Source organism: Hylobates moloch, unplaced genomic scaffold (genome assembly GCF_009828535.3).
Source record: "Hylobates moloch isolate HMO894 unplaced genomic scaffold, HMol_V3 SCAFFOLD_24, whole genome shotgun sequence".
Lineage (NCBI taxonomy): Eukaryota > Metazoa > Chordata > Mammalia > Primates > Hylobatidae > Hylobates > Hylobates moloch.
The window spans coordinates 16029106-16044402 of record NW_026652299.1 but is presented as its reverse complement, the minus strand read 5'-3'; the positions used below and the strand labels follow the sequence as shown (position 1 = coordinate 16044402).

The 15297-nt window shown below is 39.4% G+C and overlaps 1 protein-coding gene across 1 annotated transcript in view; it reads left to right on the top strand.

Annotated features, from left to right (window-relative positions):
- Positions 1-15297, top strand: part of UBXN4 (UBX domain protein 4) — a 43298-nt gene that overhangs the window by 7251 nt on the left and 20750 nt on the right. Inside the window, exons 3-6 of the mRNA XM_032145777.2 lie at positions 4542-4570; positions 5166-5284; positions 6539-6713; positions 13204-13297. Coding sequence (XP_032001668.1) covers positions 4542-4570; positions 5166-5284; positions 6539-6713; positions 13204-13297 — 417 coding nt within the window. The remainder of the gene's footprint in view (positions 1-4541; positions 4571-5165; positions 5285-6538; positions 6714-13203; positions 13298-15297) is intronic.

The window sequence follows — 15297 nt, the reverse complement described above, 5'->3', positions numbered from 1 at the left end:
CATTTGATCCCTGAAGATTGGGGCTACAGTGAGCTGTGATCATGCCATTGCACTCCAGCCTGGGTGACAGAGTCAAACTCTGTCTCAAAAAGAAAAAGAATGTAGGCCAGGCACTGTAGCTCACGCCTGTAATCCCAGAACTTTGGGAGGCCAAGACAGGCGGATCACTTGAGGTCAGGAGTTTGAGACTAGTCTGGGCAACACAGTGAGACCCTGTCTCTACTAAAAAAAAATACAAAAATTAGCAGGCTGTGGTGGCACACGCCTGTAATCCCAGCTACTCGGGAGGCTGAGGTAAGAGCATCACTTGAGCCCAGGAGGTTGAAGTTGAGGCTGCAGTTAGCAGTGACTGCACCACTGCACTAAAGCCTGGGTGAGAGAGCAAGACTGTCTCCAAAAAAAAAAAAAAAAAATGTTTATGCTATATTTTTGGATATCTAAGGCATATTAGGAACTTAAATTCTGACTGCCATTTGCTAAATTCATCATGAATCCTGCTGAAAAAACTTTAAGCTTTCCTACTCTACTCAGCAGCCATTTAACACGTACCAGGAATGCAAAAAGAACAGTGATCTCCAGCTTCTAAAAACTTGGAAGTAATGGTAAATCATACATTGAATATCTCTGAGAGGTTGATCACTTACTGTCTTGAATCCTATTTTTGGGAATGGAGTCATTTAATCAATAGAAATAAGGACATTTGTAGGTTCCTCACAGTACCTGATGTCCACAAGTCTATTTTGTTTCTCTATTCCTCCTCCCCATCTTTTAAAAAACTTTTTATTATAGGAAGTTTCAAACATATATGAAAGTAATATAACAGTGTAATGTACCCCATGTACTTATCTACTAGCTTTGGTAATTAACTCATGGTCAGTCTTGTTTCATCTATACCCCCACCCATTTCCATTCAATCCAAATAATTTTGAAACAAATCACAGTCACTGTATCACTTCATCTATAAATATTTTAGTATGTCTCTGAAATATAAGTATTGTTAATTTTTTAAGCATAACTATAATATTAATACTTCACAAACTAATAATCTTTAATATCAAATAACCAGCCAGTGTTCGACTTTTCAGTTGTCTCATCAAAGTCATAGTTTTCTTACTTTATTGCAGTTTTTTAGTTCAAAATTATTCAAGGGCCACACATTAGGATGCATTGATTTCTCTCAGTATGTAGGCCTCTCCTCCAACTCCCCTGCTCCATGGAATTTATATTTTAAAGACACCAGGTCATTTGTTCTATACATTTGTTCTGTGGTTTCCTACAGTATGGATTTTGTTGACTGCAATGTGTTGGTGTCAAGTTGGTTCTTTCCTGTTTTCTGTGTTGATAGGTAGATTCAGGTTTGTTTCCCCTCCCCTCATCCTGTCCTAAGACTACTTCATGGGTAATGATGTGTCTTCCATCAGAAGACATGATAATACCCTGTTTTCTCTCTTTATGATCTTAGCAGCTATCAGTGATCATTACCTAAAAACATTATAATTTGTTTTTTTCTTTGAAGCAGGATTTCACTATGTTGCCCAGGCTGGTCTTAAAATATTGGACTGAAGAGATCCTCCCATCTCAGCCTCCTGACTAGCTGTAATTACAGGCATGCTTCACTGTGCCTGGTGCTGAAAACATTAATTCATTAGCACTTACAAAGTGGTATTCCTGTCTTTTTGATATTGATACTATCAGAATGAATAATGTGTTTGAAAATCACTGTCAAGATTAAAGCATTCAGAAATTTCTACTTGGGAGGCTGAGGCAGGAGAATGCCATGAACCTGGGAGGCAGAGCTTGCAGTGAGCCAAGATTGCACCACTGCACTCCAGCCTGGGCAACAGAGCAAGACTCTGTCTCAAATAAATAAATAAATAAATAAATTCAGAAATTTGCTTATAAGTTTGTAAACTTCATGTAAAAATTTTCTGTATTTACAAAAACATCAAGTCGTAATATAGCCTGTCTCACAACAGTTACTGAACTATATATTTACTGAGTAGTTTTTAAAAAACGGAATCTGTCAATTTAAGTATATCTTTTTTTTTTTTTTATTGTTCATCACCTTCCTGAAGCACCTTCGAGAGTTGGCAGTGGCAAGAAGAATATAGGGATTTACAGGGAATGTGCCATACATGAGAATTCCAGAATTCTTGAGATTGTATACAGACTGATGTGTCTGGCATTTTTTTTTTGTTTTTTTTGGTTTTTTTTTTTTTGAGACGGAGTCTTGCTCTGTAGCCCAGCTTGGAGTGCAGTAACATGATCTCGGCTCACTGCAAGCTCCGCCTCCTGGGTTCACGGCATTCTCCTGCCTCAGCCTTCCAAGTAGCTGGGACTACAGGCGCCCACCACCACGCCCGGCTAATTTTTAAAATAGTTTTAGTAGAGACGGGGTTTCACCGTGTTAGCCAGCATGGTCTTGATCTCCTGACCTCGTGATCCGCCTGCCTCGGCCTCCCAAAATGCTGGGATTACAGGCATGAGCCATCGCGCCTGGCCTTAAAAACAAATTTCTAGTAGCAGATGCAGGGATACTTGTATATAGTGATGATTCATGTTTGTTTCACTATAGACTGCACAATGACAGAATCTAGGGTGCCTTTAAATTATGGAAAATAAATTTTCTTTATTTCATAATAACTAAGTCACCCAATGTTTTGGGAACATTTTAGTGTGTATGTATTTTTGGAGATAGCGTGCATTGAAAATAGATTAGTAGGAAATGCATAAAAAGTTTACAATTATTTCTGAGATGGTGGGATTTTTGGTAATTTTTTTCTTGATTTTTTACTATGTTTTCAAATGTTTTTATGATAATGCTTTATATTTGGGGAAAAAAAGCAAATTCTAGTTCTTAGAAGCATTTGTTTGATTATTGGAAGCATCTGCATTGATGAGTATCTCTTACTGGTCTTATAAATTCTCTCTCCCATCCCTGACCACTCAGCTCCCTTCTCTGGAGGGAACCAAATCAAGAAAATATATTTATGTTTGTTTTCCCTCCATGTTTTACAAAAATAGTATTAATAGCATTTTGACATACTTTTCTATATGTTTTTCTTTTTTTTTTTTTTTTGAGACAGAGTCTCACATTGTCCCCTGAGCTGGAGTGCAATGGCATGATCTCGGCTCACTGCAACCTTTGCCTCCTGGGTTCACGCAATTCTCCTGCGTCAGCCTCCCGAGTAGCTGGGATTACAGGCGCACACCACCACACCCAGCTAATTTTTTGTATTTTCAGTAGAGGGAGTTTCACTATGTTGGCCAGACTGGACTCGATCTCCTCATCTCATCCACTTGCCTCGGCCTCCCAAAGTGCTGGGATTACAGGCACGAGCCACCATGCCAGGCCAATTTATGTATTTTTAGTAGAGACAGGGTTTTGCCATGTTGGCCAGGCTGGTCACAAACTCCTGACCTCGTGATCCGCCTGGCTTGACCTCCCAAAGTGCTGGGATTACAGACATGATCCACAGTGCTGGCCTGCCTTTTTTTATGATTGCATAATTACTCGGTTTTTATTGGTAGATAGATTGCTTTTAATCCTTTGTTATTATGGAGTATTGCATTATCACATGCCTGAGTAAGTCGTAGGCCTTATGTCTTCGTGTTCTAGGTTAAGATACTGTATTCAGGTATACTTGCTGCTGAGGAAGCAGCATGGCAGATACCAAATTAATATTTTAGCCACCAGATGCAGCCACTAGCTTGTGGGTTGTAAGAGCAAATAGTTCTTTCTTTTTTGAGACAAAGTCTCACTCTGTTGCCCAGGCTGGAGTGCAGTGACGCAATCTCAGCTCACTGCAACCTCTGCCTACCAGGTTCAAGCGATTCTCTTGCCTCAGCCTCCTGAGTAGCTGGGATTACAGGTGTGCGCCGAGCTAATTTTTTCATTTTTAGTAGAGACCAGATTTCACCATGTTGGCCAGGCTGGTCTCAACTCCTGACTTCGTGATCCACCCGCCTGGGCCTCCCAAAGTGCTTGGATTACAGCTGTGAGCTACTGCGCCTAGCCCTTTTTTTTTTTTTTTTTTTTTTGAGACGGAGTTTTGCTCTTGTTGCCCAGGCTGGAGTGCAATGGTGCGATCTTGGCTCACTGAAACTTCCGCCTCCTGGCTTCAAGCGATTCTCCTGCCTCAGCCTCCCAAATAGCTGAGATTACAGGCACTTGCCACCATGCCCAGCTAATTTTTGTACTTTCAGTAGAGACGGGGTTTCACCATGTTGGCCAGACTGGTCTCGAACTCTTGATCTCAAGTGATCTGCCTGCCTCGGCCTCCCAAAGTGCTGGGATTACAGGCATGAGCCACCACGCCCGGCCACAAATAATTCTTTCATTTGAAAATTATAAAACAAACCAGAAAAAGTCTTAATGAAATAAGAATTATATTTTTCTTGTTCAACCTGATTGCCGTGAAAGAAACTGGTAGTTGCAGGAAAATACTTGTGATTGGTACAGTAAATTTTATTAAAACAACTCAATATTTAGAAAATACTTGCATTCATCTAGTGATTTTCTATTTGATTTTGTTTTACAGTGAAGCCTGCCTACAGTTTTCACAAATCTGTATCCTTTCAGTAAAGAATTGCTTATATATATATACGTTTATTTACCTTCCTTTTGGTTAATTTATGAAATTTAGAAATTATTCATTTTTATTTAGGAAATCATGCATTCTTTTTTATGGAAACTTTATTACTAAGTGTCCTTATTTTAAAAAAAAGTTATTATAGGAAATTTCAAACATATATAAAAGTAACTCAACGGTGTAGTGCGCCCCATACATTGAGATAATATATTGTAGCTAAAGATAGGATAGGGAGTTTTAAAAATGTGAATATCTGAAAAACAATATAGATCAGTTGGGTTGGAATGTTACAAGTAGCTTGCAAGAGTCAGCTGGCAGCAAGATGGATAGAAAAGGAAGTTATGATAGAGGAGAATGTAGTAGATTCTTCACTAGAATATACCTCATAAATTAACATGTCACATGTATTAATACTACAGGTATAATGATGCAGTACTTGAAATTATTTAATAAATATGTTAGATTATATTGTGAAAATCACAAAGATCATTTGTTTTCCTTTGTTACCAATAGTATTTCACAAAACTATCCTTTTGTTTCACATGAATTGTTAGACTTAATTAAACTCTACAGATCCTGTAGTGTGTGTTCCATCCAGTTTCTTTATTGGAGACAGCGGAATTCCCTTGGAAGTAATAGCAGGAAGTGTTTCTGCAGATGAACTTGTTACAAGAATTCACAAAGTCCGACAGGTAAGAAGGAACAGAACTGTTGTTTCCATAAATGAATGGTACGTCAAGAATTGGATTTTTTTTTTTTTTTTTGAGATGGAGTCTCGTTCTGTCGCCCAGGCTGGAGTGCAGTGGTGTGATCTCGGCTCAACTGCAGCCTCCGCCTCCCAGGTTCAAGTGATTCTCCTCCCCTAGCCTCCCAAGTAGCTGGGATTACAGGCACCTGCCACCACACTGAGCTGATTTTTGTATTTTTAGTAGAGACAGGGTTTCACCGTGTTGGCCAGGCTGGTCTCAAACTCCTGACCTCAGGTGATCTGCCCGTCTTGGCCTCCCAAAGTGCTGAGATTACAGGCATGAGCCACCGCACCCTTCCTAACATTGGAATATTTTTGGAGCCCCTCTGTATATTCAGGAAACTGCCATGCCAAAAATCTTAAAAGGTAGTAAGTACTGTCTTTGTCACCTGTTTTGTAAATAGCATGAAGTTACAGGTGCCAGTAGCCAGTACCTAATACTTGACTGACTTCTTTACCTTTCTTTTTTTTTTTAATTTTTTTGAGATGGAGTCTCACTCTGTTGCCCAGGCTGGAGTGCAGTGGACTGATCTCAGCTCACTGCAATCTCTACCTCCTGGGTTCGAGCGATTTTTCTGCCTCAGCCTCCCCAGTGGGGGGATTACAGGCGCATGCCACCATGCCCAGCTAATTTTTGCATTTTTAGTAGAGACAGGATTTTGCCATGTTGGCCAGGCTGGTCTCAAACTCCTGACCTCAAGTGATCTGCCCGCCTTGACCTCCCAAAGTGCTGGGATTACAGGCATGAGCCACCACACCCAGCCATCTTTTACTCCAATCTCAACACATAATGAATATCACCATAACTTTGTTGAAAGAGAAAGTTGCTGTCATATTAAGGCTCTAACTATATATTGCTTAATATATTTTAAGGACTTTATACTCAATAATTAATCATTTCTGTCTACTTTGGACAAATGGCTAGGAGAAGTTTGTAACTTTTTTCTTTGAATTCTAATTTGAGGGAAAAATCAGTAGTGTGCTTTAACAAATGTTTTTATGGTCTTGCCAGCTTGCAGGTAAATTCCATAATGTGATTATATCATACTTAGTATTATACATTTTGGATTCATCTATTTATGAGCATTTCATATTTCTCTTTTTATAGAGTATAAATCAACCTGTATTTTGGTCTCTACTGCCATGGTAAGTTTAGATTCTTATCTATTAATTAATATCTGATTTATTTTCTCCCTAGATGCATTTGCTAAAAAGTGAAACATCAGTAGCAAATGGCAGTCAGTCAGAAAGTTCAGTGTCTGCTCCATCTGCCTCATTTGAACCTAACAACACTTGTGAAAACTCTCAGTCCAGAAATGCAGAGCTTTGTGAGATACCACCCACTTCTGATACAAAGTCAGATACTGCAACAGGTAAATTTTAATGTACCTTTTTGAGTGCAATAGAAGCTCCTTCACTACATTTTAATATTTAAATATTAATATTTTAAAAATATATTGCATGTATTTTTCTTCACATTTATTTAACTTAAAATTTAAGAATCGTATTAAATACACATGTGTCATTTAGTGGTAGAAGACAATAAAGTCAGTGAATGTCAACTTGACTCCCAGATAGTCAACAATCCAGAGCAATTGATTTATAATTTCTGCTATTGCGCTATATGCTTCAAGGAATGTCATGACACTGAGCAGTTTTGTAAATCTCTTACTAGCCTAGAGAATTTTGAAAGTTTCAAATGAACTAAAGTATTATATTTGGAATTGTTTCTATAACATGTAAAAAGCTATATAAATTTAAGAGAATAGTATTATATATATTTTTTAATTAGAGGTAAAAGATAATTATGAAATAGAGCTTGTAGAAGTAAGAGGTGTGACTGTAAACTCATTGATAGAAAAGGCAAAAGAGAAATTTTAAACGGAATTTTTGGGATTGTGGTTGGAGTTGTTTGGTGTAATATGGCTTTGTATTAGGCAACCCAGGGGTAGGTAAATCAAGATGTTAGAATATTAGTGTCCTAAAAGATGATTCTACTCCAGCATCCCACACAAATAATTATCAAGCTTCTATTTGAATGCATTCAATGATGGGAAGCTCATTACCTTGCTAGGAAGCCTGTTCTGTTGTTGAAAAGCTCTAGCTTTTAGAAAGAGTCTTTCTTATATTGAGCTGAAATTTGATGCCCCATAACTTCCTATTAACATTAATGCTGCCTTGTGGAGTTACACATGACAGGTTTTGAATATTTGAAGTACAGCTATTTGTCTCATTTTGAGGTTTTACATCCATGGATCATTCAACTTCTGGATGTGTACGGAACGGGGGGACTCTATTATGGTGTTCATTTAGGTCTACAACAGAATAATTACTTTAATTGTATTTACCTGGATATATATCATTTCCAAAATTCTTCATTCCGTTTTGAAGATAGACACGTGTTTCCCTCTGGTATAATCTTCCTTCAGCCTGAAAATTTTCCTTTAGCATTACTTATTGTAAAGGTCTGGAGTTTTCTTTATGTGAAATGACTTTGTTTTATCTTCATTCTGGAAGGATATTTTTGCTGAATATAAAAATTTTGTGTTTACAGTTACAGTTATTGTCCACTGTCTTCTGGTCTTCATAGTGTTCTAATGAGAAGTCTCCACAAATTCTGATGGTTCCCCCCTGTAAGGAGTGTGTTGGTTTTCTCTGGCTGCTTTCAGGATTTCTTTCTTTCTTTGGTTTTTAGCAATTTGACTGTGATATGCCTAAGTGTATTTTTCTTTGTATTTATCCTGTGTTTGGTTTGCCTAGTTTCTTGCATCTGTAAATGTGTGACTTTCACCAAGTTTGGGAATTTTGGTCCATATATCTTGCTGGAATGAATTACATGTATATTAGGCTTCATGGTATTGTCCCACAGGTTTATTTTTTTCACTCTTATTTTTTCTTCTTTGGATTGGATAATTCTGTGGATCTACAAGTTCACTGACTCTTTATCATCTCCATTCTGATGTTAAGCCCATCCAGTGAATTTTTTATTTTAGATAAAATTATGTTATACATTTAAATGTATTTCCCTTTTCCTCATTTGAGTTATAATGGCCGCTTTAAAGTCTTTGTCTGACAGTTTCAATATCTAGCTCATCTGAGGATTGGCTTCTGTTGATCACCTTTACCCTTTAGAATGGGTCACATTTTCCTGTTTATATGTCAAAAAATGCTGGATTATATCTTGTACATTGTTATAGACACTCTGGATTTCATTGTATTCCTGCAAAGAGTGTTGTTTTTGTTTTAGTAGACAATTAACTTGGCTAGACTAAAACTGCAAGCTCTGGCTTACCTGAGGTGAGTAGCAGCTCTAATCTCAGTTTCTTTTAGCTTAAAAAAAATTTTTTTTTTCTGGTCAGGTGTGGTTGTTCACACCTATAATCCCAGCACTTTGAGAGGCCAAGGTGGGCAGATTGCTTAAGCCCAGGAGTTTGAGACCTGCCTGGACAACATGGCAAAACTCTGTCTCTACAGAAATACAAAGATTAGCCAGGTGTGGTGGCACATGCCTGTAGTTTCAGCTATTTAGGAGGCTGAGAGGTAGGAGGGTTGCTTAAGCTGGGGAGGTTGATACTGCAGTGAGCTGTGATCATGTCACTGCAATCCAGCCTGGGTGACAGAGCCCGACCCTGTGTCTAAAAAAAATTTTTTTTTGAGACAGGGTCGGGCTCTGTCACCCACCCTGGAGTGCGGTGGCACAAACATAGCTCACTATAATCTCCAACTCCTGGCCCACGTGATCCTCCTGCTTCAGCCACCCGAGTAGCTAGGACCACAGGTGTGCACCACCACACCTGGCTAATTTATTTTTTATTTATTTATTTTTTTTGAGACGAAATTTTGGTCTTGTTGCCCAGGCTGGAGTGCAGTGGTGCAATCTTGGCTCACCACAACCTCCACCTCCCAGGTTCAAGTGATTCTCCTGCCTCAGCCTGCCGAGTAGCTGGGATTACAGGCATGTGCCACCATGCCTGGCTAATTTTGTATTTTTAGTAGGGACGGAGTTTCTCCATGTTGATAAGGCTAGTCTCGATCTCCCGATCTCAGGTGATCTGCTTGCCTTGGCCTCCCAAAGTGCTGAGATTATAGGTATGAGCTACCACGCCCAGGCTAATTTTTTAATTATATTCTTTGCAGAGATGGGGTCTCACTATGTTGCTTAGGCTGTCTCAAACTCCTGTCCTCCAGTAATCCTCCTGCCTTGCCCTCTGAAAGTGCTGGGATTATAGGCGTGAGTCATTGGATCCAGGCCTGTAGCTTTTTAAAACTATTTATTATGGAAAATTTCAAACATATATAGAAGTAGAAAAAAAAATAGTATAAGAAAACCCCATTAATCCATTGCCTACCTTCATGGCCAATATTCTTATCTGTGCCCTCCACTCCTGTTCTTTTTCAACTTATTTAGAACAAATCTCAGGTAAAATATTTCTTTTTTTTTTTTTTTTTTTTTTGAGACGGAGTCTCGCTCTGTCACCCAGGCTGGAGTGCAGTGGCGCAATCTCGACTTACTGCAAGCTCCGCCTCCTGGGTTCACACCATTCTCCTGCCTCAGCCTCTCCGAGTAGCTGGGACTACAGGCGCCTGCCACCACGCCTGGCTAATTTTTTTTTGTATTTTTAGTAGAGACTGGGTTTCACCGTGTTAGCCAAGATGGTCTCGATCTCCTGACCTCGTGATCTGCCTGCCTCGGCTTCCCAAAGTGCTGGGATTACAAGCATGAGCCACCGCGCCCGGCCAGATATTTCAATGTGTATCGCTAAAATATAAGAAAGGAATCTAAATCTTTCAAGATTATATATAGTTGCCTTTTAAAATAATTTTTTTTTTTTTGAGACAGAGTCTCACTCTGTTGGCCAGGCTGCAGTGCAGTGGCGTGATCTCGGCTCACTGCAACCTCCACCTCCCAGGTTCAAGTGATTCTCCTGTCTCAGCCTCCCGAGTAGCTGGGATTGCAGGCGTGCACCACCATGCCTGGCTAATTTTTGTATTTTTAATAGAGACGGGGTTTCACCATGTTGGCCAGGCTGGCCTCGAACTCCTGACCTCGGGTGATACTCCCGCCTCAGCTCCCAAAGTGCTGGGATTGTAGGTGTGAGCCACTGTGCCCGGCCAAAATAAATTTTAATTATGGAAATTTGCAAGCATATTCTAAAGTAGCGAGAACAGAATAACGAACTCGAGGTACTCATCATCCTACGTCAGTGATTCCCATTATTTGCTCGGTTTTTGTTATCTGTCTCCCTATATGACCATCCCTCCCAGGTTATTTTGAAGCAAATCTCAGGCATTTATATGATTTCATCTTTTAAAATATCAATATCTAAAAGATAAGAAATTTAAAAAAATAGCCACATACTATTATCAAAGCCAGAAAGTTTAATAGTAATCCTTTTTGTCATCAATTATCTAGGCAATATTTATATTATACTTTTTTTTCAGTTTGAGTTATAGTTCGATATATTGCTATTGGTTGATGTGTTTTAAATTTAATATATAGATTTCTGCTCCCCCTGGTAGTTTTTCCTACAGTTTTCCACAGTCTGGATTTTACTGCATCCCCATGGAATTGTGTAAGATGTTCTCTGTCCCCTTTATTCCTCTAAATTGGTAAAGCTACAGACTTGATCAAGTCAGCTTCATTATTCTTTTTGACAAGACTACTTTATAGATGATGTTGTATATTTCTCTCAGGAGATACATTATGCCTATTATTCCAGTTGGCTTTTTAAGCCTAAAGGCAGAACTTCTCTTAATACATTTTTGTTATATTGGATTTTTATCAGTTGTTTTAGCTTATTGAGGTGTTTTTTCAATCCAGATTTTTTTTTTTTTTGAGACAGTCTCGCTCTGTCTCACAGGCTGGAGTGCAGTGGCACGATCTTGGCTCACTGCAGTCTCTGCCTCCCAAATTCAAGTGATTCTTCTACCTCAGCCTTCCAAGTAGCTGGGATTACAGGCACCTGCAACCATGCCCAGCTAATTTTTGTATTTTTAGTAGTGATGAGGTTTCACCGTGTTGGCCAGGCTGGTCTCAAATTCCTGACCTCAAATGATCCACCTGCCTCAGCCTCCCAAAGTGCTGGGACTACAGGTGTGAGCCACCATACCCGACCTAGAATTTTTCATTTAGGAATTAGCAGTTAACTATGAGTGTTAATAAGCTATTTCACACAATTTTGAGTCACCCTTAAAGTTACACATGGGCCAGGTACAATGGCTCATGCCTGTGATCCCAGTACTTTAGGAGGCCAAGATCACTTGAGCTCAGGAGTTCGAGACCAGCCTGGGCAGTGTGACAAAACCCAGTCTCTACACAAAATACAAAAATTAGCCAGGCATGGTAGCGTGCACTGGTGGCCCCAGCTACTAGAGAGGCTGAAGTAGGAAGATGGCTTGATCCCAGGAGGCGGAGGTTGCAGTGAGCCAAGATCATGCCACTGCTCTCCAGCCTGGGCAACAGAGCTAGACTCTGTCTCAAAAGAAAAGTTACAAATTTATATTTTACATCTTCAAGTCATTTATAAAATACCAAAGGCAGAGAACTCTGTGACATACAATTGGAAATCTTCCTGTGTATGACATCTATCCATTTGTCTTTGATTACGAGTCATAGATTCGCCTAACTGTACTCTTATTCAACACTTTTCCCCCAGCTTTGTCCACAAGTTATCTTCATAAGATGTTAAATTTTTGCTGATAATAAGACATGTCCTCAGCATTCATTCTATTTGCTAAAGAAAGGTGGTTAATTTCCTATTGAGCCTCTACTGGCTGCTAGTGGTTACTACTTCTTATGCAAGAGTTGCATTCAGTGATACACTGGTAAACATTTATCAGAAGGGTCTGTGGAAGCAAAGGCCCATATTTGTTGTATTTGCTAATTTCCAAGGTGTAAATACTCCCACTTTGTTGATTTCAAGCTACCTAGGTTATGCCCCTGAATGGGGAGGGAGAAGAGATACGCACCATCGTCTCTACTTAGTCATACTAATTATTTTTACTACTACTGTAGTAACGAAAACGCTTACCATGTGCCAGTCTCAGTTAAGTTCTAAGCATTTTACTTGTATTAACATGTATTTCTTATAACAACCGTGTGAGGTTACTATATCCCCATTTTACTGATGAGATACAGAGGGATTAAGAAACTTACTGAAATGACTGTGTGGCTCCAGAGTCCTTGTTCGCCAAAGACTGTAAAGAAGAATCAGGTTGGTGGCAAGTTGTAAGGAAGGGAATGACAGAGGTCTTGTAGAACAGGCCAGGACAAAGTCTATCTTTCAGGAAATCCTTCAAAGAAAACTAGCATAAGAGGCTGTCTAAGGAACCACTCTGGTCAGCAGAAGCAGATTCCTTGGACCAGTGTAAGTCCAGAGCCATACCCAGGATCAAACCTGGCCTGTATTGCTCACTGCTCAATAGCCACAGCCACATTTTAATTAAAATTAATTACAATTAAAATTTGTCCCTCACTTGCAGTAACCTCATTTTAGATGTTCAACAGCTGTGTGTCTAGTGGCTGCTGTATTAGACAGTATAGATATTGGAGGGCACTGCTGTAGAGTGAAGCCTACCCATAGCCAGGCATGCCTCCTGCCAGATTGGTATTCATGTTTTACGTCTGACCTTTACCTTGGTGATTTTAACTCAGTAACTGCTTTATTTCTATTTGTGAACAATTTTATCCATGTCTAAACTTTAGGATTAGTAATAGCATATTTAGCTCCTTCTCCATTTTTAGGGAAAATATATAATGCTTGAGATATAAAATTATTAACAGATGCTATAATCTAAAGATATATTCCTTTAAAAAGTTGCGTTAAATGCAGTATTCTTATTTCTTTTTATTTAATAATTAAGGAGGAGAAAGTGCAGGCCATGCCACTTCCTCTCAGGAGCCTATTGGATGCTCAGTTCAGAGACCTGCAGAGGACCTCAACATCCGAGTGGAAAGGTTTGCTCTTCTTCTTGCAAATAGCGTTTTGTTTAAAAAGACAGTCGTTTTCAGTTATTTCATTAATTTGAATTAAAGCTAAAGTTATACAAATGAAGTTTTAGAATTCTGAGTTGAAATTTTTGATCACCTAACTAATTTGTATCCATAAACATTACACTCTAAGTGTAAAGCTTTCCTGTATGTCTGAAGTCACCAGTCAGCTTTTGGTCTGATCATTCTAAGAATCCCCTTTTTAATGGTATTTTGGTACATGGGTGTTTCCATCTGTCACTTCTGCTTTTATCTCTTTATGCCGTAAGGATAATAAGCTCCAGATGGGCAAGAACTTCAGCTTATTTCATGACTATGTACTGAGCTTAAGTTCTGCATAAGTGGGTGTCTACTAAGTGGCATTTTTCATTAGTTGGTCTAATAATCAGATACAAATTTCTGGCTCTGTGTAGTTTCTAGTATTTTTGGTGATACAGTAATTGTCAAATCATAGTCTTTTATGCTGTGATTCCTACATGAGTTAATAGTGGTTAAGCAGGAATATTTTAAACCCTGATTTAAACCCCTTTAGTGTTAGTTATATGGAAGTTTAAAAAAATTCCTTAGCATTTAAAAATTTTTTTTAAAAAAACCTTCCTTAGAGAGACTTGATATTTTCTTGTTCACATAGATGCTTTGGGGAAACAGGGTTTAAAGTGATTGCTGATATTGTCTTTGAGTTTGCTTGTGACTCAGTAAAGATCAGCTTCTTTTCAGCAAAACCTAGATTCTGATTGTTCTTTGTAGAGGTAGGGGCAGTGCCCAGACCTTGAGTGAAAAGCAGGCTGGACCTCACTGTGGTGAGGAAAGTGGTATGAGATTAGAAGAATAGCAGCAGAAAACTTAAGTTCCCAAGGGTTCATCCTGTTTTGCTTCTTTCTGATTTGCTAACACCAGGCCCACTACTCTGTACTTTTATTTGCACCACTCCGGGCTGAAGTGAAAATAAAAATTTTGGAAAAGGGTTTGGAGACTTGGGGTGAAAACCTGAATTACATCAGGTAGCTCTTTATTTTGAGGTGGGATCAGGCGCTATTTAGTTACACTGGAAAAAGTTTTTAATAGCCTCCATTCTTATGTAAGGGAATGTCAGCTAGTGTCTGCCTGTGTCATAGTACTAATTAATTCACAAGCTGAGATCCTGCATTTTTTTTTTTTTGAGACGGAGTCTTGCTCTGTCGCCCAGGCTGGAGTGCAGTGGCGCAATCTCGGCTCACTGCAAGCTCCGCCTCCCGGGTTCACGCCATTCTCCTGCCTCAGCCTCTCCGAGTAGCTGGGACTACAGGCGCCCGCCACCACGCCCGGCTAATTTTTTTGTATTTTTAGTAGAGACGGGGTTTCACCGTGGTCTCGATCTCCTGACCTCATGATCCGCCCGCCTCGGCCTCCCAAAGTGCTGGGATTACAAGCGTGAGCCACCGCGCCTGGCCAGGAGATCCTGCATTTTATTCATCTGAGTTCATGCCAAATTAGGAATCTTGTTCCTTTTGTGGAATCTGATTCATTGACAATGACAATAACTAATAACACCAGCGTATGTAATATTCCTATTCCAAATGTCCACTTAGCTCATTATTTATACCCTAAGAGTTGCCATCATTCTCACCATCCCCTGCCATAGACTGTGAAGCTCTTGTGCCCTCAACTAACTCATCCCCTGCCATCTTCTGCAGGGTATTGAACTCTGAAACTACTAGTTTCCCTGTCTCACTTAACTGAAGTGCTTTTCCTCAGCCTGGTTAAGTTGGACCCATCAGTCCCTGTGGTGTAATCTGATATTTTAGAATTATATGAAGTTCTATAAAGCAAAATTCATGCATTTTTTTCTGACCTTGATGATATTTTAAAATCTATTTCATACAAATTAAAAATTCAGAGTTAAAATTTGGCAGGGGCTGTGAGTGGTGGCTCACGCCTGTAATCGCAGCACTTTGGGAGGCTGAGGCAGATGGTTTGCTTGAGCCCAG